At 46.3% G+C, this 24908-nt stretch overlaps 10 protein-coding genes across 10 annotated transcripts; 6 read left to right on the top strand and 4 right to left on the bottom strand.

Annotated features, from left to right (window-relative positions):
* Positions 1-207: 207 nt before the first annotated feature.
* Positions 208-836, top strand: LY89DRAFT_697202 (uncharacterized protein; the record flags this gene model as incomplete). The annotated part of the gene is made up of 3 exons (XM_018216883.1): positions 208-323; positions 376-533; positions 700-836. The coding sequence occupies 3 exons, from the start codon at positions 208-210 to the stop codon at positions 834-836; spliced, it is 411 nt and encodes a 136-aa protein (XP_018071240.1).
* A 650-nt stretch (positions 837-1486) lies between these two features.
* On the top strand, positions 1487-3301 carry LY89DRAFT_733887 (uncharacterized protein; the record flags this gene model as incomplete). The annotated part of the gene is made up of 4 exons (XM_018219853.1): positions 1487-2049; positions 2101-2511; positions 2567-2849; positions 2954-3301. The coding sequence occupies 4 exons, from the start codon at positions 1487-1489 to the stop codon at positions 3299-3301; spliced, it is 1605 nt and encodes a 534-aa protein (XP_018071239.1).
* Positions 3302-3755: 454 nt separating this feature from the next.
* Positions 3756-5614, bottom strand: LY89DRAFT_67050 (ankyrin). Its single transcript, XM_018213166.1, has one exon. The coding sequence runs from the start codon at positions 5428-5430 to the stop codon at positions 3907-3909; it is 1524 nt and encodes a 507-aa protein (XP_018071238.1). The 5' UTR covers positions 5431-5614; the 3' UTR covers positions 3756-3906.
* An 813-nt stretch (positions 5615-6427) lies between these two features.
* On the bottom strand, positions 6428-6781 carry LY89DRAFT_536367 (ankyrin; the record flags this gene model as incomplete). Its single annotated transcript, XM_018208102.1, has 1 exon — positions 6428-6781. A coding segment is annotated over one exon (354 nt), but the record flags the coding sequence as incomplete, so codon positions are not given.
* A 2412-nt stretch (positions 6782-9193) lies between these two features.
* On the bottom strand, positions 9194-10011 carry LY89DRAFT_67055 (uncharacterized protein). The gene is made up of 3 exons (XM_018213170.1): positions 9691-10011; positions 9395-9629; positions 9194-9340 (listed from the first exon to the last, which is right to left on the bottom strand). Exons 1-3 carry the CDS (start codon positions 9849-9851, stop codon positions 9275-9277), a joined length of 462 nt encoding a protein of 153 aa, XP_018071236.1. The 5' UTR covers positions 9852-10011; the 3' UTR covers positions 9194-9274.
* A 320-nt stretch (positions 10012-10331) lies between these two features.
* LY89DRAFT_669327 (uncharacterized protein) lies at positions 10332-15225 on the top strand (the record flags this gene model as incomplete). Its single annotated transcript, XM_018213090.1, has 7 exons — positions 10332-10815; positions 10875-11317; positions 11558-11723; positions 11989-13487; positions 13646-13936; positions 13988-14491; positions 14542-15225. 7 exons carry the CDS (start codon positions 10332-10334, stop codon positions 15223-15225), a joined length of 4071 nt encoding a protein of 1356 aa, XP_018071235.1.
* A 582-nt stretch (positions 15226-15807) lies between these two features.
* LY89DRAFT_697200 (MFS multidrug transporter-like protein) lies at positions 15808-17466 on the top strand (the record flags this gene model as incomplete). The annotated part of the gene is made up of 4 exons (XM_018216882.1): positions 15808-16240; positions 16289-16986; positions 17040-17132; positions 17185-17466. The coding sequence occupies 4 exons, from the start codon at positions 15808-15810 to the stop codon at positions 17464-17466; spliced, it is 1506 nt and encodes a 501-aa protein (XP_018071234.1).
* A 290-nt stretch (positions 17467-17756) lies between these two features.
* On the top strand, positions 17757-18707 carry LY89DRAFT_733882 (uncharacterized protein; the record flags this gene model as incomplete). Its single annotated transcript, XM_018219852.1, has 1 exon — positions 17757-18707. The coding sequence occupies one exon, from the start codon at positions 17757-17759 to the stop codon at positions 18705-18707; it is 951 nt and encodes a 316-aa protein (XP_018071233.1).
* Positions 18708-19506: 799 nt separating this feature from the next.
* Positions 19507-20728, bottom strand: LY89DRAFT_585286 (RTA1-domain-containing protein; the record flags this gene model as incomplete). Its single annotated transcript, XM_018209315.1, has 5 exons — positions 19507-19957; positions 20064-20159; positions 20274-20351; positions 20401-20449; positions 20503-20728. The coding sequence occupies 5 exons, from the start codon at positions 20726-20728 to the stop codon at positions 19507-19509; spliced, it is 900 nt and encodes a 299-aa protein (XP_018071232.1).
* A 1106-nt stretch (positions 20729-21834) lies between these two features.
* Positions 21835-24174, top strand: LY89DRAFT_645879 (uncharacterized protein). Its single transcript, XM_018211897.1, has 4 exons — positions 21835-21984; positions 22036-22268; positions 23066-23526; positions 23673-24174. The coding sequence occupies exons 1-4, from the start codon at positions 21916-21918 to the stop codon at positions 24140-24142; spliced, it is 1233 nt and encodes a 410-aa protein (XP_018071231.1). The 5' UTR covers positions 21835-21915; the 3' UTR covers positions 24143-24174.
* Positions 24175-24908: the final 734 nt, after the last annotated feature.

Here is a 24908-nt window from a genome sequence, read left to right as displayed (position 1 = left end):
TCGGATATGTTTATATTTCGAGGTTTCCTCCCGCAATTGATAGTGTTCGATTTCGTAAAACATTCTTTTAGGCTTGCTGGCTGCTACGTCTTTACATTCTATTCTATCGTTCAAGTCAATTTTAACTTTTTAATTTGGGACAGCTGAGCTGCATATTTCAATCTCTCCTTTTATTTCAAAATGCGTTCCTCAATCGTCCTCACTACAATGCTTGCTGCTTTTGCTGTTGCTGCGCCGAACAAAGTCGCAAGAGCTCCCCTCCCGGAAAACACCTCCGTAAATCCTGCTGCGATTACAGGCACCACTTGCACGGACAAATCCACGTGAGTGTCCTCCCCATCTACTGGACATTAGACTCGTACTAACTCAAACTAGTACACTCGTTTCTCACGACATCAACGTGGCTCTTTTGTCAATTTGTGGCGGTATTGCAGGAACGATTGAACAGTGTGGCGGCGAGCCAACCAATACTACTGGGACTTCAGGCACAGCGAAGTTCACACTCAGTGCTGCGACTTCGGGCCAGACTATCGGTAAGCTCATTCCTACACTAGATTGCTGTATCGCTCTATGGGTGGCTCGGAAGCTTGACACCAAAGCAATTGAGCTGTAATTCGTTCGACCTCTTCCCACACCTTCGAGTTCTCCGAGCTGTCTCCTTCTTATCTAGATTTTACAAGGCTAATTCATTGAGGATAGATATCACAAAAGGACGCTGGGAAGGGTGTGTTAGAGCTGCTCGAGCCGTCTGCGGAGATACACCATTCACCAGCACGTGTATTGGAGGGGCAGATGTGAATGCCGGAAATGTTGACTTTACGCTCAGTGCTGCGTAGAAGGCATTCACGTATAGGGGTGCTTGCCAGAGGTAATTGTAAACCCTGAAAAGAAAGAAAGAGCTGAGCTAGACTTTTGACGCTGTACATATTTGAGCTGGTAAGCGCAATGCGAGGAGGACTCATGACTCATTGTCTGCTTGAATTATCTTTGACTTTGTGTTTTATCGTGGATTTTTTCTTTCTTTCTTTTTGTCTGGATATGGCAATACTACGACAAACGTCCTCAATTTGCCGGACTTCGAGAATACTCTATGCTTGCGAACTGCAAGTGTAACGCCGTCGAGTCTGAAAAGTAACGGTCATGTGATCGACCAAATCATTTGCGCTCTACCGATTTTTGAATTGAATTTTACAAGATTGAATGCTTTTCATTACAATAATCGCAATTTTACTTCAGCAGACCTTCTTATAGTAGCAGATGCCTTCTGCAAAAGCCTCGAGAGGCTCAACTCCGTCCCGTCCCAGCGGGAAACATCTCGGTGAAGCTTCAGTCAAGACCCTTGGCACTGCTACCAACCAATGGGATGCTTGCTATTTTGAGGCTGAGAGGAGCCACCATGCACAGATGCGGGATACATAATGCAGACGACCAGCCATGAGGCCTTCTAATCTCTCATTTCGACTTTTGGTGGCTGCTGCTCTCAGACATGCCAGGCTCGGAATGGATTCAGATGCAGTCTCCTCCTCAGTTCTCGGAACACAATCCATACGCTTCTTCATCGAGTCTGAATAAACCTGCTTTTGGAGGGAAATATACCGAGGTTGCTGTCGATGAGAATTCGACACCGCCATACCGAAAACAAAATTTCAAGCAAAAATACTTTGGTGGCGTCAAACGAACACTTCGTGCTTTCGCTGCCGTTGCCTGTATTGTGCTATTTGTTAACGTATCGTGGCTGGGATATGCGAGGACTCATTATGGGATCACGGATGGATTTGGTGTTATTCAGCAGGGAGATTGCGATCAAGTGGGGATGTTGAGTACATGGTATCACCTGTTGATCAACATACTCTCGACACTTCTTCTCACTGGAAGCAAGGCATTCATGGCGGTATACTCGTGCCCATCGAGGCAGGAGGTTGATAAGGCTCATCAGAGAGGACGATATCTGAATGTTGGCGGCTTAAGCTTTGGAAATTTAACAGGTATAGCGAAGAGGAAGGGATTGGTTCTGGTGTTGGCAATGAGCTCAGTGCCATTTCATCTCCTGTGAGTTACTTCGAGTCCAATGTTGAACACGAACTGGAATTAATGATAAAGGTACAACTCTCTCGTCTTCACTGCACTTGCTACGAATCAATACTACTGGTCTGTTGTCACGGACGATTTCCTCACAGGGGCTTCTTTCAATCTCACTGGACCATGGCGATTCAACGACTCGATGCCAATCTTCACTGCTTCTCCCCTGAACTCTTCTTTTGGCGATGTCTTCGAGTTGGATCTAGCTGGCCAGTTGAATTACGAGACGGCCATGGATGACTACTGGACAGACATGCAAAAGAACGCATCGTCATGGGAACGCCTCGAGAACAAGGATTGCATCCAGCAATCCTCGAACGTCTTCATATCGGGAAGGAGGAATGTTCTTCTTGTGTCCAGCACGAAGAATGACACAAACTCCGTTCTTATGTACAGCGACGCTGACATTGACGGATCTATGGACGGAAACTGGTGGATTTTTTCTGAAGACTTGCAATCCCGACAAGTTTATCTCCACGGCAGATAGTTGGACAGTCTTCGACTATCCGATCGAATACTGCTTGAGCCAACCTACTAAGGACATCTGTTCAGTTAATTTCAGCATGACGACCATGATCGTTGTGTTGTCATTCAATGCGCTCAAAGTCGTGCTTATGGTTTGGGTTCTATTCAGATTTGATGCCGAAAAAATCCTCACGAGCATTGGAGATGCTACAGCATCATTTCTTACCTTTGAAGACCCAACCACGATGCAGATGTGTCTAGCTGACAAGCGAAACATTCGGACGCATTGGCAGGCTAGAGGTTTCGTAAGACCCTTCAACAACAGACCACGTCGGTGGGGCGTGGTAGTCAGTAGAAGGCGATAGATTTTCTTCTTCCGTCTACGTGGAATTTTATTGATAATTGATAGGATGACATTCTCATTCTGCGTCGTATTTTTCTTCGGTGTATGGGGAAAGACCAAGGCATAGACCTCACTGCTTCCGGACTTTGGAAACTGGGATTCGGAGAACTGAATCAAAATGCCCTTGTGATCTACGGGGCAGAAGCTGGGGACAATCCAATTGTCATGGCGATCGTTGCCAACATACCTCAGATCTTCCTCTTAATGGTATATCTCATGTACATGGGCATCATGAGCTCCATGTTTCTCGCTCAAGATTGGAGCAGATTCGCTTCCCAGGGGCAAACGTTAATGGTCAGCACGCCATCTGGAAAACAGCGGGGGCCGTGGCTTCTAGGAGCTCCGTTGACGTAGGGTCTTACGCTCCTTGCTTTGCAAACCTTGTTGCATTGGTTCAATCCTTATTCATGGTTTAAACAACAGTCTATGACAAAGACGGAACACCACTCATCTACAACCCAGCCACCGGCGACCCCGACTATTCTAAATTTTCGAATTGCAGATACTCACCGATTGCCATCATCTTCGCTATCGTTGCTGCTGGGATCTTGCTGTTGAGTGCCATTATTTTCTGTCTGAGAAGGTTCGGACCAGGATCTCCACCAGTGGTGGGGACTTGTAGTGCGGCTATTAGTGCTGCTAGAAATAAACAGTCCATGTTTAACTTTTGTTGCAAGTTTGTAAGCGATAAGCAACTCGGAAGGCGAAGTATTTGACCCTTGTTGACTGTACCTCTATCTCTATTCGCTTAGCGAGGAGCTTTGAGGTCCGAAGTTGCTTCAAGCTTTCAAAATCTCATGTACATTCAAACCTGCCTTGGCGTCGGGTGCGATTAGACTATGTAGACTTATGTTCGAGTCTGTAATGGTACAGTTATCATCGATAAGATTCCTCCTTCCCAATCGAGCAGTCAACTACATACTGCCTTACACTGCTGCTGCTACGCGATCTCATCGAAATTATCTGCTGGTCGTCTTCTGGTGGCGACCAAACTGTGACAACAGACTGTTTACTGCCATGGGTACCCCGATAGTCTTCAGTAGCACTCCATCAGTCGCTATCATCATCATCCGAGTCATCAGAGTCTTCCGAATCCTCCATGGTTCCATTTGTGGTTGCCTCCTTGACCTCCTTCGAAGCTCCATCTTCACTCGACTGCCTCTTCTGCTCTTCATGTGAATCGTCGTCGTCCGTATCATCGTCCGTATCCTCATCCTCCTCGGATTCTGGAGCTGTAACCTCGACAATATTTTCGTATTCCTCTCCCGTAGCCTTGAATTCATGGTCTGGATGGAAGAGATGCCTGGAAGTGTAGCACTTATAGCAATACGCGAAGTCGAGACATGTCTGGCACATATAGTGAATGCCATACAGAGCCTGCAGATGTTGTTAGCCGGGGCTCCAAGTATGGAATAAGAACTTACAGAAAGGCAGCTATCACATGACCCAGTATGAACTTGAGCTTTCGCTGAGGCGTGAACAGCATCATCCCATGTATCTGCACTACCCTCATTCTCCAGCTTCTCTTTGATCTTTTCGATCAATAACTCAATGACCTCTTCATCCACACCATGGTATCGAGCAACTTTTACTGTCGTCCACTCTCTTCCATCGAGGGTTTTGCCAACAACACATGGATCAGCTCCTTGACCGATCAAGAAATTGATGATCTGCTTCTGTGCAGATACAGTCCCTACATTATGTTCTGTCCCACACTGTCTCGCAGCCCATAGTAAAGGTGTCCAGCCATCAACGTCCGGCTGATCAACCAATGATCTTGAGAGATACAGAACACGCTCAACAACATCTAATCGACCACCTAATGCTGCCCAATGAAGAGTAGATCGCTCCATCTTATCTTTAAGCTCAATATCTGCTTCAGCATTGATGAGCGGCGTGAAGTGGTGAACGCTTTGTACTGCTGCATAATGCGTGGCCACTCTCCCCTGGGAATCAGGAACATCGACCTTGGCACCTTTTCCGAGTAAATACTTGACCATCTCAGCTGATGCCCAGCCACACATAGCGTTCAATGCACAACCTAGCAAGCCTCCGACTACTCTGACATCCGCTTTACCTTCTTCAACCAGGTATCGAATCAGCTTCTCTTGGTCTTCTCCTTTCCTTGAGGTCCAACAACGAGCAACTGCTTGAAGTGGGGTTCCCATAATTGTTGGCTGAACTTGATTAACGTCTGCTTTGGCTTCTACCAGGAATTTGGCAATGTCCGTCAACACTCGACGACAAGCGATGTGTAGAGGCGAGCCAAATAAATTGCCTGTGACTTCGAGCTTGGCTTTCTTCTTGACCAGATACTTGACGATATCTATGTCTTCGCACATGACCGCATTGCAGAGGGGCGTATAACCATCGTTATCACGACTTTCAATGTTAGATCCGGCATTGACTAAGCGCTTCACAAAGCTGAGAGGAGTAGACTTGTCCATGCAATTTAATGCCGTAGCACCATCCGAGTCTCTCATCTCCAGGTCAGGATGGTACTCCAGAAGGACACGAAGGACCTCCTCTTGGATCCCTTTTACTGCGTAAGTGACTGGAGTGCATCCATTCTCTGAACTGTGATTGATGTTCGCGTCAGCCTCTAGGAGTAGTCGGACGACGTTCTCATAGCCACAGGTCACCGCGATCGTCAAGGGCGAGAAGTTCTTTTGCCAGTCTTCATTGGCATAGACAATCTCTGTGTCTGCTTCGAATTCCAGCAAAGTCTCCACAGTTTCGATGTGGTTGTTTGCAGCAGCCAGAAACAAGGGTGTGTAAAGATTTTGGACCCGGTTGATGTTGGCCCCCTTTTCTAACAAGACACGAGTCGTATCAGGACTATCGTATGACAAATGGATGGCTGTCCAGCCTGCCTCAGTCGCGAAATCAACGTCTCCTCCCCGATCAATCAAGAGCCGCACCAACTCCGGATGGCTATTGTTAGCAGCAATGATGATAGCCGTTTGACCGGTTTTGCTCCTGTGATTGACCTCAGCGCCGTGATCCAGAAGGTAAGTGGCAACTTCAATATGCCCACCCTGACAGGATCTCTGCAAGGCACTCCATCTATTGAGAAATCAGTGTGCGTTTTGACAAAGTACAGAAAAAATACAAGAGCCAACATCTACTCGAGTACTCTGCTCCCACATTGTCCTTGCGAACAGGGGAGATTTTGACTTACCCTTCTGAGCTTCCGGTGTCAATTTTTGCGCCATTTTCCACAAGCAGTTTCACAATTTCCAGATAGTTTTCGGCAGCACAGTCTCCTAGCAGCGGTTCCCCACCTTCCGTGGTATTAGGATCGGCTCCATTTTCGAGAAACAAGCGGGTTACCTCGACATTGTTTTTGGAAGTAGTATATCGAAGCGGGGTCCAACGATCTACGCCGTAGACTTCTGTGCTTGCAGCGTGTTTCAGTAGAATCTCACTACATTTCTTGAAGCCGAAAAACGCAGTTGTCGTCAAGGGAATAAAATCTCCTTCCTTGTCGCGACGATCTATCTCAATATTGCCTTCCACTAGTGCTTCTATAACCTGGAAATTTCCCCAATGAGTTGCGAGATCTAAGGCATTGTCCTTGAATTCATCGAGATAGTTGACCTCAACTTTGGCCTTTATCAGCACCTTCACCACGTTAGGATGTCCGTAGACCGATGCGGTCTGAAGGGGAATTCGGCCAAATTTAGCCTTTGCCATTATATCAGCGCCGTTCTCAATAAGGACTTTTGTTGTTTCTGAATGTCCTTCTCTGGCTGCGACGTGGAGAGGCGTCATTCCATGAAGCGTTTCGGCATCTTTGATTGTCGCTCCAACTTTGAGTAATTTCCTCAATATGTGAGTGTGGCCAAATTGCGAGACTCTATAGATCAAACGGCCGGGCCACTTGAAGTCCTTATAATTCTCGTCGGCGAAATTAATGAGATCTGTAAGAATATGAGAATGGCAATGAGAAGCAGCTACCGTCAATGCCTCCTGAAGACATTCTTGGTCGTATTTTTCACGACATAGTAAGGTGCTGACTATGTGCGCATGTCTGTTGCGGACCGCTTCGATTAGTGCTAGACCGGAGTCTTTCCGATGCTCCTCGCTTGTAGCAAAAAGTCTCTCGACAACATCTTCGAGACCAAGACCAGCAAACACTGGAAGAGGCGAGCAGAAGGATCGATCTCTGCGGGTTATTGGGTTCGAGTACAGCCAATGTGCTTCGCTCCAGGTGCACATCGCTTCAGTCTTCTCAGCAAGTTCAAGAACGTGGCCGATTGGACGTGAAGTTTCTGGAATAAGAGAGTAGTGTTTTGGCCAGTAAGTGATGGCATATTCCAGAAGGCTCTCTCGAGTTTCGAAAATAGGTGTTTCCACAAGATCAAGTGGGTATGAGTCTAGTTTCTTCCTAATCCATTTCTGTCCCTGTGGAAGCATAATGTACGAGAGACATGCGGTCGTGATCTCTTGATGTGCTGAAGCTTTCACATCATACCAAGACTCTTCTTGATGTCCATCTAGGAAGAAATCTGTCAAGCTGTTATGCTCAACGCAAATTCCATATTGACCTACGAAAAATAGCCCACGAAAGGTGTTTTCCAGGGCGCTTTCGATATCGGCTGGCATCGTTTCTTCATCTAAAGAAGTGCCGTCTGTGGAGAACGCGAGAGCCTCGCCCAACTGCGAAGCACTGAGAGGGATTAGTGAGAACATGATCCAGGATATCGCTTTGCGAGCCCAATGTCTTCTCTCTGTCGGAACTTTATCCAGAATCCAAGTGAACAGTTCCTCAGGGGTAGTGGGATTGAACGAGTCAAGATCATCTCGAATCTCGGCTTTTGTTCTTGTGGTGTCCAGACGCCGGATCTCGTCCAAAACAAGGGTACGTAGTCGCTCATCGTTCCCATATTTGACGAGTTTCTCTCTGATCTTGGTCTCAAACTGGGCAAGTGCAGGCTTCTCCTGCAACAAAATCAAAATGTTGTCATCGACAACATCGGCGACCGTGCCATCTGGAATTTCCTCGACAACAGGAGCCTTGCTCAAGTCAATCTGTGGCCAATCTCCTAGCTCAGACTGGATATGCGATCCCGACACGCTGCTGAAGACCATTTTGAAAGGACGTTCCGTATTCTTAGCGAGATCCGACATGCTCCTTAAGAATTCTATGCACTGGGACTCGTTGCAAGCGCCCAAATTGTTGACAACACAGAGGATGCCGCGATGGCCCGAGTTTGTTAATGCCAACCGGAAAATGAGGATAAGTTCTGGCAGAGTCCAAGATCGGTAAAGGCACATTTGTTCGAATTGAAGGCTTCCGCCCTCGTACAGCTCTTTGTTATGGCAGTACATCTGGGCTAGGAAGGTGGTCAACATTGCAGCTATGGTATTGCGACCGTCATCGTGTGCGTCGAAATTGAAGCCTAGCAGTATCTCGTTTTCCTGACGGTCCAGACCTGATGGGGCAGATTCTTCCAAATGTAGGTAGATGTATTCAGACGCCTGAGAAATTTCGTCATAGCCCCCATGAATTTGAAGAAGTCTGGGCTTTTTGACTTCGAAGAAGTCCAGATAAATTTTGTCTTCCTTGATCCAAGAGAATTTCTCGGACGAGGCAATCAATGGATATAAAGGTACAGCTTGTGCCTGAAGAGTCTGCAGGCATCGAGTCGACTCATCGTTAGAGCTTGATGCTGCCAGCCAATTAGTGTCCTATTTGACTCCAGTCAGGTCAAAGACTCACGGGGTGGATAACCAGCCAGTGCTTCATTAATCAGAGCATAGAAATCATCGAAGGCAATCTCTTTGGCAATCTCCTTGTGGCCTTTTGGTAAGGACAAATTTTCTTCGAAGGGGAGAAGCATTGTACACGTATACATGTCGAAACCCTAGTCGATTCAGCACGTTATGGCATACCAAAGGCAGAAGATGAAAAGCACGACTCCACTTACCTGTTCATCGACGTCCTCAACATCCGAGCGTATATTCACGATCTTAGCGATAGTGGGTATTTCACAAGCTACAAATGCATCATTGATCTCTGTGATCGATCTTGATAGCTCTTTGATGCGATCAATCGCCAGGGACGGAATATATTCGCTGTTGGTGTACAAGAAATTGCCGAGCTTGTCCTCCATTTCCCACTTGGTTTCTGCTCTGTGTGGCGTACCGACGAAGAACTGCGAGATTCAGCAGATATTTTGAGAATGAAGAGAGTTTTGCAAACCAGAAGTCGGGTGGAGTGAACAATTGTGCTCCATTTCGCATAATCTTGAGCAGCGATACAAATTGCCTGTTGACGGTGTTAGCAAGATCCACCATCGAGGGTCGTCTTTTCGACAGAAGTCAGACCTCTTTCACTATAATCCCTCCAATATCATGAGCAACAAATATCAAGGGCCGGAAGACATTCTGCATTCGAAGAATTAGGCATTAAACTTTTGGAGTACGATCTTCAGGACGAACAGGTTTCAACTCTTTCCTGAGTTCGAGAAGTTCTTCCAACATCTGCAGTGCCTTCTTCCTAATACTTCCCCGTGTAGATATTCCGTCTTTTGATTCATCGGTTTCGTAACCGAAAGTCATTATGCGGGCATTTGTATATGTTTCGTACAAATTGGCTTCCAGCCATGTTTTCGTCTCGTCTGCGGGTGTCCATGTTTCTTGGCTGTCTTCAAAAAGACCATGAACAGCTACTAAACTGGAAAAGATATATCAGTCAATCGGCCCTTCAGATTTTGGAAAGGAAACAATAGTCTTACTCAAATGCGCTCTCTGGAGCTTCATCTTCGCTCACTTCGCCAGCCAGAACCACCAATTTGTGAGATTCAATCGTCCCCGTCTCAGTATTTTCATCTGCAGCTATTATTTGGGCATCGTCTGCCTTCTCGCTGAGATCTGCGTCGCCGTCAATTGTCGCCATTTTCTCGCACGACGGAGCAGGAGTGAGCTTTGCGACACGAGGAACATGTCAGCTCAGCCTCATGCCTTTCAAGAAATTCGAGCATCGCCAGCCTGCAGCTAGACACAACACACTACGAGGGGTCACCGAGCTCTTCCCTGTAGCCCGACCCCGACTCAATGTAGGCTTGCATGGGTAACTTCAGGGGCGGCACGAGCCTAGGCAAATAGTGAGGCGCAGCAAATTAACAGGGCATTGAAGGCCAACTGGAAATCGGATGAGGACTAACGTCTGTGCAATGCACGCCACTTTCGACGGATTGCGGAACGCTGAAAAAGCACGAGCTGATGTGTAAGACACCCTCGAACAATAGTTTTCCAAACGGAACGCCATCACATATCAGATGTGTGATAGTACATTTACCCCGCCGAGCCCCTCGTCAAATTAGCTGACTGAACACCATCATTTCATCTCCGAAGCAACTCATCAACAGCATACAAAATGAGCACCTCACTTCAAGATGCTGAGTATGATGACGAAGAACTTTCCGACGAGCTCGAAGACCCATCGACAGACGAACTCCCCAGCTTTGATATCGGGCTTTCGCCAACAGGTGATGCTGGCAGTTCTTTCCGCACTCAAAACGACCCTGCTGCTCCATTACAGCGAAGCAACTACGTCGAGCGCAACAAAGGAGGAGTCGACATTCGCTGCTCTTGCCTTGATGTCATTCACGGCCTTTGGTCAGCAGACAGCGACTATTCCGCAACACTACTCGTCCTTCAATTTAGATTTGACCCGCGCAAGAGAGCCCGAAGAATTCAAGATGTCAATGTCACTCTCAGGTTCGCAGGGATGAAGGCTAGAGAAAGCGATCCTGAAGTGGCATCGATTGCACCAGACGGAACGTTCAATTTGGTGGAAACGACACAACATGAAGAGATTACGCGTGGGGGGAGTTTGGCTCTTGGTGCAGCAGCTCCAGGTAACTACGAAATATCATTTGTCTACTTTTCTTCGAGAGAATATTAACGTACTGTACAGTAGGCGGATTGACCGCGACTGGAACATTGAGCTTGGAAAAGGCTGTCAGCCGAGATACATCGGATCATACCACGGTCACAGGATCCATTGATTTGAAAGAAAGGAATTGGGGAGCAAAGAATTGCGCATCGTGGACTTTGTTGGAGAACAAGACGACGAAAACTGGTGTGCCGAAGTCTATGAGAACGGCTATCCTTTTGAAGCGAAAGGACGACAACCCATTCAAGTGTATTGTGAAGATTGATGCCGGAGTTGATTTCAAGAGTTCACTTGAGAGGATGTTTGGTGGCAAGCCGAAGGATGATCCGGTGCTATTCGATCCTGATCTTGAGCCTACTAACAACCTTCAGAAGTACGATAGAGAGGAGCTTGGGGCTTTTGACATTGAAAGCATGGCCGATGTGACGCACTCTACTATCGTGGAGAGTGTCATCAAGAAGAAAGTACAGAAAGAAGTCTAAGCTATATCATGTCAAACCATCAATAGAAGAATATCCCAAAAGAGGCTGAAATCGTGAACAGGCTTCACATTTGCTCGGTCCAGCCTTATGCTATTCTAAAATTAGACACACTAATGCACCTTCTTTGGCCCGACTGACCCTTGCTCTCTCAGTAGCACCTGACTCGAAGTGTGGGTAGTTTAGTTCGCCGGATTTGACTGATTTATAATCTTGTTGCATAAGTTTTGTGACCGAGTACGTTTCAAGCTTAATTCTCACCTCAGCTCAAAGATTGCTGTGGAAAGAAAGAGAAGATCAGGCTATCAAGGACTCCTTGTGTCTGTCGCAATTTGGGGGCTGCAAACCAAGCGCTATCTGCTATTGGCTGCATTATCTCCATCTGCAGGAGGTAAGCCTGTAACTTGGAACGTGCTGCGGGATGCATGAGAAAGCGGGGCGATGCGGCGCTGATGATCAGGGATTCTTGCAGGAGCGTGGCACCGGAGATGCAGACTGTAGCATGGGTGGGTATCTTTACGATTTTGGGAAAGCTGATGGAGAGCTCTCATGTCTGCATGCCGCGAGATGCGCTGGCATCTTCTCTTCACGGTATTCTTGTGATTGTCTAGAGGTTTTCTGTACATTATTATCGCTTCTGATATCTTCTCACATAGCTGCCATGAGTGACGCAGGTTCAGCCTTGGACGACGAAGCGGTTGTGATTGATTCTCCGAACAGAGGGAGAGACATCGACGCTCAAGATGCTAGCGACGCAAGCAGCGACGAAGACGACGAAGAGGAGGAAGACGACGAAGTTAGTCTGACGAAGAGATTCGAAGGGTTGCTCAAAAGCTTGAAGGAAGGCACTATCGATTTGAACGATCCATTACAGCTTCAAGAATTCACGACACATCATGGACCATACTTAGGGCAGGCGTTGACAGGCGATGCTGATGAACACGATACACTGCTTCACATGCTCGTGGATGACGCCAAGGATAAAGTCTTCGACAGGTATCAGCCTTTGGTCAAACTGCTTTTAGAGCGCCATCCAGATCTTATGGAGAGAGATTCCAATGAAAAAGTCCCACTTTACATTGCGATCTCGAAGAAGCGCGACAAATTGGTACGATTCTTATGCCAAAGCTACTCCGACATTGATTCGATCCTGCGTATTCCTTGCTGGCATCATGAGAACTGTCTCCACGTTGCCATGCGAAAGCAGGTCGCACCAAAACTAGCTGTCTTCTTGATCAAGCAGGCCAGTGAGAAAACACTATGCGCACCAGATCAAAATGGAGCTACGCCACTCCATGTGGCGGTCGAATATAAATACTGTACAGATACCCAACTCGAGATCGTAGAAGCATTGATCCAGCGATGCGACAAAGCTATGGATCGGCGAACCAAAGAGAAGAATCTATCGCCATATCAACACCACGAACAGAGCCAAATCGAATACTACAAGAAAATCGAATCAGATCTCAAGAAGGCTGCGAAGGAAAAAGCGAGCGAGGCAGGAAGAACAAAGAAAGAAGAAAATAATATCGCTCATGACGGGAAAGGGTCTGAGGATGCTTCAAATTCGAAGCTCAAACTCGGCGATCCGAAAAGTACCAAACAAATCGTCAATCCGAAGAGCCAGGAAGCTGTCTCTCTGTCCGTCAAAGAACCAAAGTTTGGCCCCATCAAGCGCGTGAATACCGGAGCAGAGCCTGGGAAACCGAGAGATCCTCCTAAACTTGGGATCATGACAACCTCGGCGAATGGAACTGGAGGTACTCCAAGAACGCCTGCAGCCGGTACAGCGCCGAAAGTGGCTGCGAAAAAGAAGAAAGAGAAGGAGGAAATCAAAGTGACTGAAGAAAGCGCCAAAGCCATCAAAAATTTCATGAAACTGCATTGTATGCGCACTCGTAACCAAGACGATGCCGTGGACTTCCTTTACGGCCGAACGCAAGAAAAACAAATCTACTTCGATTTATACGAATACGCATCTGTAACCATGAGCCAAGAGCGCATTGAATCCGGCCTTGATCATCTCAAATTCGAGGCAATGCTTCAATATGTCGCTTTGCCAAGTATGAAATTGGAGAAACGACCTGTTCCGAAGCTCAGGAAGCAGCCACGTCCAGATGGGAAGGGACGAGACGACATGGTGTTCCTCTTTGATGTAAGAGTCATCCTTCCCCTGAAATTTATTCGTATCAGCCATGTGACGTGTCTTCCGGGACTTCAATCATTTTAGACTGTATCAGCATTTGGGTGGTCAAAACCCGAATGCCTTTCTTTGTGTCAGACAATGTGTATATATGCCAACCTTTCTTGCAGTGGCTTAGAAATAAAGCTGTCGACAGGGTCATTCGGGTCATAGTTGATGACACTCTTGATCCAGCTCACTCGGACGAAGCAATCGAGAAAGCATTATGGAATCTCAAAGTTGATATTTGGGACTGGAAGAAGATCGACATCTGCACTGAAACGATAATTACTGCCTCTCCGGATGTCAGCGAAGTCTGCTTATACTGGAGTGGGAATAATGCAGTTCTTCGAGGATGGAGCGAGGCTGGAGGACTTCCGCTTTTGAGGAAACTGAAAAAGGTGCATCTACATGTTGATCAAGTAAGACAACCAATGATTACAGAGGATAGAAACGGACACTGACAAGAGTAGGGCCTGGAAACGGCCAAACGAGCAAGAAACAATGTCAAAGATTTCCAAGCACGCCTGAAACGTCTTAGATCAGACATAGTAGTTGATGTGGTTGAGGAGAACCAGCCCGAAAAGCACGCTCCGACTGGCGGTGCAGTTGATGTAGTAGCGGAACAGTCTGAGCATCGCCACAAATGGCTCACCACGATGGACGATTTCGCAGACTTCATTCAAAACGTTGACTCTCCATTACCATTCGTTGAGCCTATAACTATCGCGCTTATTGATGATGGTGTTGATATCGGCGAACAATCACTTCATGCCAAAATCATTGGAGGAAGAAGTTTCTGCCAAAGAGGCGAGAATCTCAACAAGCCATATTACGTTACAAGTGGTGGGCATGGTACAGTTATGGCAAGCCTGATCTGTCGAGTATGTCCTCGAGCTCAACTTTATGTTGTGAAACTAGACGAACACATGAGCGAGAACTCCAAGAGACAAATCACTGCCAAAAGCGCAGCAAAGGTACTTCGACCCGATTGAATCCAGTTGTACGACGCTAATCAAAGTTCTAGGCAGTAAGAGCAGCAGTGGACAGAAAAGTCCACATAATCTCCATGTCTTGGACCATCGAACGCACTGCACAAAATGTCTCAGACATTGCTGACCTTGAAACGGCTATCGAATTGGCTGCAAAACAAGGCATCCTCATGTTCTGCGCAGCCAACGACCAAGGCATTTCTTCTGATCAAAGCTTTCCTGCAGCCGCTTCTACCAAACATCTGTTCAAGATCGGCGCTGCGGAAGCGTCGGGCACTGTATGGAAGTGGGTCGGTGATCCGGCTCAAGTGGATTTTATTTTCCCAGGCCATAACGTGGTGAAGGACAGACCAAATGATGCTCCACTGGACAAATGTAAAACATTGACAGGAAGCTCGGTCGCCACGGCTTTCGCATCTGGCTTGGCTGCTTTGATACTCTGCTGCGTGCAACTTGGAGCATTGACTACCCAAGCTGCGAACGAGAGACTGGCGCAAGCGCCTGGTGCTGTGTCCATGGAGGATTATAAGGCTATGAAGGGGCATGAGAGGATGAAAGAGGCATTTATGGGCATCGGCAGTAAGAATAAGTATCTTGAGGTTTGGAATGTTTTCGGATCTGCTGCAAGCAAAGCTGAGAGAGTGGGAGGCAGGGATGCAAAACTGGACATTGTTTCAGAAATTGCTCAACGTCTGAAGACCAGGAAGACTATGGAATAGTCCAGAAGTTAAAGAAAGGAATTCACACCCATAGCAAATCCACCACCGAATTCCGAAGAATGATGGGATGTTCTCGCTGTTTCGCTAACGGCTCGCTTGAGCCCCTTTTGCGTTGCCTACCTACCTGTAGGTACCTGGCCTAGGAATCTAACAAACTTAGCAAGAGCAATGACACTGCCATCAGCTCGTAAGTAGAATTTCAGCATTCTAAGAATAATAAATAACATGGTGTTATGCTTCAGTGTTGAAGATTCGCGGCTTTCTTTGAGGCTCGGCAGAATGGTTCGGCATCAACAGCCTAGCCGGGTGATCGACTGCCACTATTCGCAAATCAGGTACACAAATCTTGAAAAACGTCATTACTGCCCCACCCAGCTCACGGCTACCACGTTAGCTTGAGGGACAAAAGTTCACACGCGGGAGCTCGCGATGTTAAATCTTGGATTCCTTACCTAGGTCTTTTCTTATTGCCCACTCCTCTCCTCCCCATCCTACCTTCTACTTCAACAATGGAGGAGAAACCTGAGGAAAGGAGGATGGAGGGAGCACCTCCATTGTTCGCCACGACAGATCCAAACGATAATGAACTCTCGCACGATCCGAACCTCCGCAAAAAAAAGAGATTCAAATCTCGTCGAATTTGCACCGAATGATCCCTCAGACCCTCGAAACTGGCCGGCATGGCGAAAATGGTCCATCATTCTGTCCATTACGTTCGCAAATTTCACAGTGATCTGGAACGCATCCGGATACACCACTGCTTTGACGATGTTTGAGGAGAAATGGGGGACTTCTGCTGAAGTTGCTGTGTTGCCTCTGACACTTTATGTGTTGGGTTTGGCTATCGGACCCATGCTTCTCGCGCCTCTCAGCGAGTACTTTGGGAGGACGCCAGTGTATCTGTCGATGTTTCTGATTAGCGCCCTGTTTCTATTAGGAACAGCTGTTGTCCCTACGATCACTGGTTTCATGATACTGAGATTCATTACTGGTTTCTTTTGCTCAGCGTCCATTGGTATGTTGATTTTCTAGAAAGAGCATGGAAAATTACTAACACCAGTAGCCAATATTGGCGGAACGATAGCTGATTTGTGGGATCATCATCATACCGGATTTCCCCTTTCCATATTCACACTCACGTCAGCCTCCGGTTCCTCTAGCGGATACTTCGCATACTCATTCATCGCCCAACTCCATGGTTTGAAAGCAGTTCTCTGGGCGATGACGGGAGTAACAGGAGGTTTCTTCGTCATGCTCTGCCTGGTTTTGAACCTCAGCGAGACTCGACATAGTGTCATTCTTCGCCGCCGGGCTGCAAAAGCTCGCAAAGAGGCAGGGAACCAAGATCTAGAAGTCGCGGAAGATATGAGGGCACAAAGCCTGAAGCACTTGATCAATATCTCGTTAGCGAGGCCTTTTCATTTCATGTTCACTGAGCCTGTGATCATGTTCTGTGCTGCATATAATGGGTATTTGTTTGGATTAACATTCCTTTTCAATGGGGCTTTTGCCTTGGTCTTTGGTTCTGAGGGCTATGGCTTCGATACAATCGGAGTCGGACTTGACAACCTCGGAGTAGTTGCAGGCGTCTGCTTCGGTCCTCTCACGCATCTCTGGCAGGAACGATATTATCTTCGAAGGGTTCAGGAGGCTGGAGGAAAGAATGTTCCCGAAGCGAGGGTTCAGATGTCCATGGTGGCAGCTGTGGTATTTCCTGTCTCATTGTTTTGGTTCGCGTGGACCACTTTTACCTCTGTTCATGTAAGTTCTCCTCGATCCATACTATGAGAGTGCAGGAATTGACAATCGCTCAGTGGATCGTGCCAATTATTGCATCTGCTTTCTATGGATGGTCTTTCTACACTCTCATCTTGATGACGTTCATGTATGTCGAAGACACATATAAGGTCAGTTCAAACCTTTTTAAAATCTTAAAAATCCAACTTACATGGTTGTCAGGTCTATGCAGCTTCAGCACTTGCTGGAGTGTGCTTTGCTAGGAATATTTTCGGGGGTGTCTTTCCATTGTTCGGTACTCAGATGTTCGAAAATCTGGGATATAGATGGGCAGGTTCACTACTTGGTTTCTTGGCGCTTGTTCTGATGCCAATTCCATTTATACTTGCGCGTTGGGGTCGTATATTGAGGAAGAGAAGTCCATGGGCAAGGGAGCACATGGATGACCTTGAAGACTATGAGATTGAAGCTATGGGTGTGAAAGTGGGACATAATTCGAGTTGAGGTCTAGTCGTTCAAATGTCCATCAGCTTGCGATGCTTCAGAATCTGTGAACAACGGATCATACAGCAATTAGGTAAATTGCGACGCTAAAAGTAAATGTGAATAACACACAAACTATAAAGAATAGCAATCTCCTTGATATCTGCTAGTGTACAGCTTGTCCCAGTCATTTAGCGTTCAACCCTAGCTTGCTCAACACAACATTTCTTGTCAACTACCACAACATCCTAAACATACGACTTCGCGAAATCAAACTCAATCGAAAAAGATCACTCTGAGTCTGCAAGACAATGAACTTCTCCAGACTTTCGATCCGCTGGCTCGACCCTTCCGAGGATGTTCGGCCCACAAATCTCAACGCTCCTCGCGATTCGCCATCACCGATACGCCTTCCCCAGCTCCTCAAAACCCTCCACCATATCAAAACCGATCTTAAGCAGCCACCTAACTTCCCTCTTTTCCCACAACTTCCTGTCGAATTAAGGGACCTGATCTGGAAGCATGCCGCATTCGAGCCCCGAGTTATATATATTCGCCATGCCCGCGTCCGGGATAACTGTACTGACGTGTCTTTATTCCACCGAGGACATCAAAAGTACCAAGATCAACCAATAGTTCCCATCCTTCTCCAGGTAAATCGCCAATCTAGAGAAGAAGGATTGCGCCATTACACAAAGTGCTTCGAGAAAGTCGTAGACCCAAGGGACTGGGCTTTCTTCGTCAGTGTTGAGGATCATCCAAAGCACGCAAAACTGGTCTATATCAACTTCAAAGTTGATAAATTCCTCTTTGTGTATGGTATCGATGTTCAAGCCAACACTTATCAGTACAATCTCGGTGCCCCAGACGGTCTTCCATTGGAGAACTTCAACTTCCAGCCTGATCTTATGCAACATTGTCGGCACTTGGTGCTAACAGCGGAGCATGGCGTGATCCAGGACTTCGAGAGGGTCAAGAAACTGATGGCTTTGAAAAGCTTGGACGAGGTCACAATCCAAGTGTATGAGTCGGACAAATACAGGAACGCAAAGCAAGGAACTGTCGATTACGATTTACTTCGAGCAAAGATGATGGTGATCCTGCGCGATATCATCGAAGCAGAGCGTCAAGGCTTGCGAGTGAGTTTCTCATGGGTCTCTCGGCAAGAGATACTGTGCAATCAACATCTCTTAGGCCTGGACCCACACTACTACGTAGACCCGCAGTGGAGTCTCGGTAACAGATATGAAGAACAAGAATAGAGCTCTTGAGAAAATGGGATGGTTTATATTCTTGGAGATAGTGAGTACTGCGGGATATTGATATGGTGGCCAAAAGCTTGCGTTGCGTAATGAATCATAACTTCAAACAAATGTCTCTGCTTGGAAACGATATATATTACCTGACGTGAAATAGCCCTGATCTAAGCAATAGTGATAATGTACTCCGTCTAGAAGTAGTACGTCCTCCTCCAAGCCTTGACCTGAAAGTCCGAACGTTTCGTAAATTTCAATCGTAATACAACTAAAGACTGTGGTTGTGGTGGAGTGAATAGGTGGAAAGGAATGTTTCAAAATCTTGAAAGTATTGGAGACAAACCGAATGGGGTCGCATACCAGAATTACTATTGGTATGTAGTCGGGAAGAAATTGAGTGTAGGGATTGAAGCTCCTCTTTCGAGACGCAATGAAGTCCTAATCATCAGAAGTCATGGAATGTTTCGTTCAAAGCTTTTCTAAGCGTTCTGCCGTTACTCATCTTCACCGATGAGGTAATTATCGTTCTACTTTAATGATGGAATTCAGGTACACCATACACTGTGATACTTCTTTCTGGCTAAATCCTTCCAGCATCTCGTCTTTCTTTCTATCAATATATTTCTGTATGACTACTGGACAAATCAAACCCATACAGAGTCTCCATAATTCCGCACCATTTGCGCGTCCGAGATATTGAACTCGATTCATCACCTCCTTTCCTTCCCCTTAGAGCTGTCTCCTGTACTAGTCAGACCGAAACCATACTGAGAAAGTCGAAAACTTCATGATCGATCTGCCAACCCTAAACCTTCTGCACGACTGTGGAATCCCTCGCTCCCCCCTCAACAGTTCCATGGGATTCCTGGAATAGAAATCCGGGGTGAAATACGTTCAAAGCCAAAACGGCAATAAAACACATGACACCATCGAGGACGATGAAAGAGACTTGGTTCTGCATAATTCGGTTGCCCCAGCCTCCAGCCATCTCAGCAACCCGGTAGATGCATCGGATCAAGATGGTTGTGAACACAACGATGATAAAGGCAATGAGACCTTTGAATCGCTTCGTGTTGCGCATGGCTTTAGTTGAATGAGACAACTCTCCTTTGTATTTTGAAATACGAGACCAGACATGCAATGCCATTGCTCTGAAAATAGCGAGCGTAACAACTTGGAAGGCGAGGCCAATCATCATTACATCGTTTCCTGTTTTGATCATAGATGGTCCGCCAGATGCCATCCCAGCTCCAGCTCTGAATGTCGTGTTAGTATAAGATCTAATAAGAGGATCAAGGTTGGACCGAGATGGTCTAGCCATAGTCAAGAACAAGGCCAGAAAGCCCCCGGCATACTGCTTACGTTTGAACTATGATTGACACAATGTCGCAGGAGATGAAGATCCTTGTATACCACTTTGGTGGAAGGCGAGAAAATCCGACCCCATGGACAATGACACTGCACAACATCAGCGTCCTCTACTTTTTGAAAGGACCTCGGCAGATACTGAGAGCATCTTTGCGTCCGTAGAAATTGACTTCATATCAATTATGAATTGCAGGGTAGGCTTACAGGTACTTCAATGTCAGGTAGATCCCAGCAGCTATAAATGCAGGAGCGACTGTAAGACAGACAAGTTGTATCCCCATACTAGCATATTATCAGCCAGAGCTCAGTGATACAGAGCGTGACGTCTTACTATGCCTTATTGAATGGGTCATTCCGCAGCAAGAGCCGACCGATATACCCTGCATGATCCGATGAGTTCACGAGCCTATGACTTTCTGTCGAACAAACTTACCGACTGCTTCCGCTGAAGTCCCTACGCCGAGCGCAATCGTAAAGGTCCAGGATCTGGATTTTATTCCCTGGAAAAGGTTTGCGATGAAAGATATGGCAAATATGGCGACTAGAATGACGTTCACAGGTTGTGAAGGATAGTACCCGTATACTGATTCTCCCACTGAACAAGTTTCCTTCGTAAAATTTTGGGTGTTTGCTACCGTTCGAGGAAGCAAGGTGAGCATATCCATCGTAGTAACTTAAGGTTGTATGTAGAAGCTTCAGAAGGTGTTGAAATCTAGCAAGTAGATAACCAATACAGGACTGAGGAGGAAGATTTAGATTGAAGTCTGGAAGAGTGAAAGAGAATAAAATGAAGCAGAGATAGATTGGAATGACTTGTCCTTTAAACAGAAAATTCATTCTCAAGACCTGCATCTTGCGGCCCGTACGCTTGTCGTCTTTTTCTCCCATGCCTTGCATTGGCGCACACACACGAACATCTGTTTAAATCGTCGTAAACGTATTTTCAGGGCTGTGATTGAACTATCGCTATGCCTCCCAAGTCGCCACTAAACTAGCCTATATAAACAGGACAACGTCCATATGATATTCCGTTTCTTGGCAAGGCCGATTTGACATTCGTGAACGTTTTCGTATTGAAAAGATGTTGATTGGTCATTCAAAGACCCCCGAAAAGTTAAAGGCTTGGGCCTCAAGCGACTACCTAACTGCGCCCATTCGCTTGGCTCAATATCAATCATGTGAAACCGCATTCATGATTAGAGACTTGATTTGGAAATGAAATATGAGACCTTTTTCCAACTGGCGAGCCCCATGTTTCAAAGGAGATGTTTACGAATTGAAAATAGACTTCCTTTTCTTTAAAGTATGAAACCCGAGTGGATAGTGATAGCACGTGATCTTGTTACTTGGCTGTGTCAATGAGGGGACGAATCGTATTTGGTGTATCCAATCATCTCGATTCAAATACTGCGACATACTTGGTATTTGGGATAAATAATCGCACCCTTGGGGGTTGATACTTCTAGTATGTTCTACATACAAAGTCCCAATATTTGGCTTTCTGATTCGTTAGAAACCCTGCTTGAAGCTCCATCTATAGCCCTCAAGGGTGCGATTATTTATCCTATCTACCAAGTATTCTACCACGATCGATTTGCAGATCCACTGGCAACTTTAATTTGCAACAACCACTCATAAGTCAATTCTCTTAGCTCCGAGATTGAAGGATTGCAATGCATATGCGCTGAGATTTTAGTGCACAGCACATTTTGCTACTTGAATTGGGGCTTTGGATATCAACAAATGTCGTATCGCTCGTATCTCCCACCAAACATACCAGTCATCGTTTACGAGTCTATTGTCTCTCTCCCTTTGGAAAACTCGACTGCGTATTCTGAATCCAATCATGCACCACCGAAAGGCACATCGAAAGAGTCGGAATGGATGCAAAAACTGTAAAGTGAAACGGATAAAGGTAATGCATAGAGTGATTTAGTGTATCTAACAATTCTAACGTTTCTTACAGTGCGATGAAGTGCATCCCCGATGTGCCAACTGTACGAAATACAGCTTCGACTGCGACTTTGAACCACGGAAGAACGAAATCCATGTGTTCCCCTTACCTCCAGTAAGGATCGCTACACTGAGGCGTCACAAAAGCTCTGATAGCTCGCGTACCTACGGCGATTTGACACCATCGCGATGTGGCTCAGAGACATTGAGCAATGCCACTTCCACTTCTGGCCTCATTCGAGCCGAGTCTTCCCATCGTGGTGCCCAGGCTGGCCAACCAGTCAGTCGACTGGTCAACTGACTGACAAGTGAGCAGTTAAAGTGAATCAGTTTAGACATTTTGAATCGTCTCAGTCTATCAGTGATCCAATAGTCCAACTGGCAGTAACTGATCAGTTCAGAGATTCGATTTTTTCGATTTTGGAGTCATTTTTGAAGCCTTTTAGGGAGGATTCAGGGGCGGATAGGCAAAGAAAGCTTTCTGATTGGCCAAAAAAAGGCGGTGAAACGAACATTTAACACTTAGGATTTCCATCATGATGATTCTGATCCTTAATCCATCACTCCATCTATCTAAAACTCTACCAAAACACTAAGAATCATGCCTTTTATTGAGCTAGAGCTTAGTCAAGTCCTTGGTATTGATCTTATGGTTTCTCAGCCCTCTTCTAGGACTTATGAGCCGTCTTAAAGCATGCAAGTGCACCCGCATCCTCTCAATATGCATTCTTTCAGCATGTACTCTCTTGGTGTGTACTCTTTTATTGTGCTGTGCAATCTATACGTTTACATCTTTTAATAATATATACTCTAATAATAACCTGGTGAAGCCACTTTTTGGTAGGGGAACGTGACCAAAAGTCACGTTTTCTTAACTTATCAGCACTTATAAGTGACTGACAGTCGATCAGTTGGATGCCCTCATTTTGATCAGTCTATCAGTTGGAGAATTAGCTCGACTGATAACTGACTGACTGACTGGTTGGCCAGCCTGGTGGTGCCCAGGCAATCGAACTAAACACCCTGGAATTGGCTGGTCACAGCTCAATAATGACCATGAATACACCCAGTGATCGACTTCTTGAGCTCAGACTCATGCACCACTTCACAACTACAAGATCAGAGACTTATTTTCGTTTTATCGGATCCCTAAAGTCTCGACAGCTTGACGAACATGATACATGCTCTGTTTGGATGATTGACGTTGCGATGTCTAATCCAGGGGTTATGGATGCACTGCTCGGCTTTTCCGCCTTCAATCTTCGACATTTACTCCCAAGCGATAGAGACCTCTGTCATGCGTCACACAAATACACGATGCGAGCAATCGAGGCTCATACGCAACAACTTCAAAAAGGCATCAGTGAACAAAATGCTGGAATTCTCTTTGCTGGAAGCATAACGATAGCATTTATCGCCGTCGACAGCCATCAGTATCTTGCGCCCGAGAACAACAACATGCTTCCATTACATTGGTTTCAGAGATGGGAAGGCTGTCGTGCTGGTAAGTGGCTCTCTTACTTGCCACCCAACGTATTGCAGCCTCAGCTACATGCTATGAACTCCGTTCGAGTTCGACTTTATTAGGGCACCATTATCTATACCGCAACTGCACCAAAGTGAAAAGTTCGAGGCTAATTTTGACTGAAGTTGTATCAGCTTCATGGCAGCACCTTCACAACAAAGCAATCGCCAGAAAACTTGTTGAAGTGGAGGAAGGGGCACGTCTCACGGCCCAATGTCTTGCCGATACGTCCTATACTAAGTTCGACTTCCTACTCGAGGACCTAGATAGAGATGGGATTACACTAGAAACGCTGTCTGCATATGAGAATAATGTCAAGTGGCTCTCCATCCTTCACGACAACCCGGGTGTTGATTATATCTTTAAGTTCACCACTAGAGTGGGACCACGCTTCGTGGAGATGCTCGAACAAGGTGATCCTAGGACCTTAACAATCGTCGGCTACTTCTTTGTGCTGCTGAAAATCAGGAAACCCGTGTGGTGGCTTCCTCAGCCGAAAAGGAAAGAATTCCTAATTTTGATGGATCTCTTGCCTAATGAGTGGAAGCCAAGAATGAAATGGGCTGTTAAAGTGTTCGAAGGATGCGAGGAATGAACTGGTGAGGTATATGGAGTTGATCATAGCGCTGGACTGGGCGTTCAATTAGGACTTGGAAGCATAGATACAGTATAGTATCTCTTGGCCTTCTAGTGCACTATCAAATCAGAGTCATCGCAATAGACAAACACCTTGTGTTGATGCAATAGCTAATAATCCTCTTCTCACGAACCAAACGGGAAATGAATAATCTCTCTCTACAACAACTTTCATTTTCGCGCTCGCGGGCTTCAAAGGAAGCCTTTCGGGATAGAATACAATATTTCTCTTCTGGTAAAGTGAACCAAAAACTACCCACCCAAAGCCAGTAAGAAAGGTCAAGGTGCTTGGTTAGAGCGTGCTGAAGTAGCTCGTCAGAATATCAAAGGCTTCTGGGCCAAAGCAGGGGAGGTGCATGTCAAAGAGCTGAAATACAATTCGGTGTGTAATGAAGATAGTATCCAACGTGAACTCTCAACATTATCGTTCGACAAAGCGTCCAAGCACCTAGCAGCCCTCGAAGAGGAACGACGAGATATTCTGGCATCAATACAGAAGCTAGCTTGAAAGGTGCAGCAGAATCCGGGGATAATAGCACACGGTTCGATTCGACGAATGAAAATTTAACATCTTTCGACTTGCCATCACGACCAAAACCAAAAGTTAAGTCCCGCCCGGAGCTCGCATCCACCAGCGAAGATAGCAGGACGGACCACCTCGACAACAACTTACAGCCGAACAGAATTCCAAAAATTATTGTGAAGCCTGAGAGTATGCGGGTATT

The sequence above is a fragment of the Mollisia scopiformis genome (genome assembly GCF_001500285.1).
Source record: "Mollisia scopiformis unplaced genomic scaffold LY89scaffold_12, whole genome shotgun sequence".
Classification (NCBI taxonomy): domain Eukaryota; kingdom Fungi; phylum Ascomycota; class Leotiomycetes; order Helotiales; family Mollisiaceae; genus Mollisia; species Mollisia scopiformis.
This window is presented reverse-complemented; position numbering and strand designations above follow the sequence as displayed.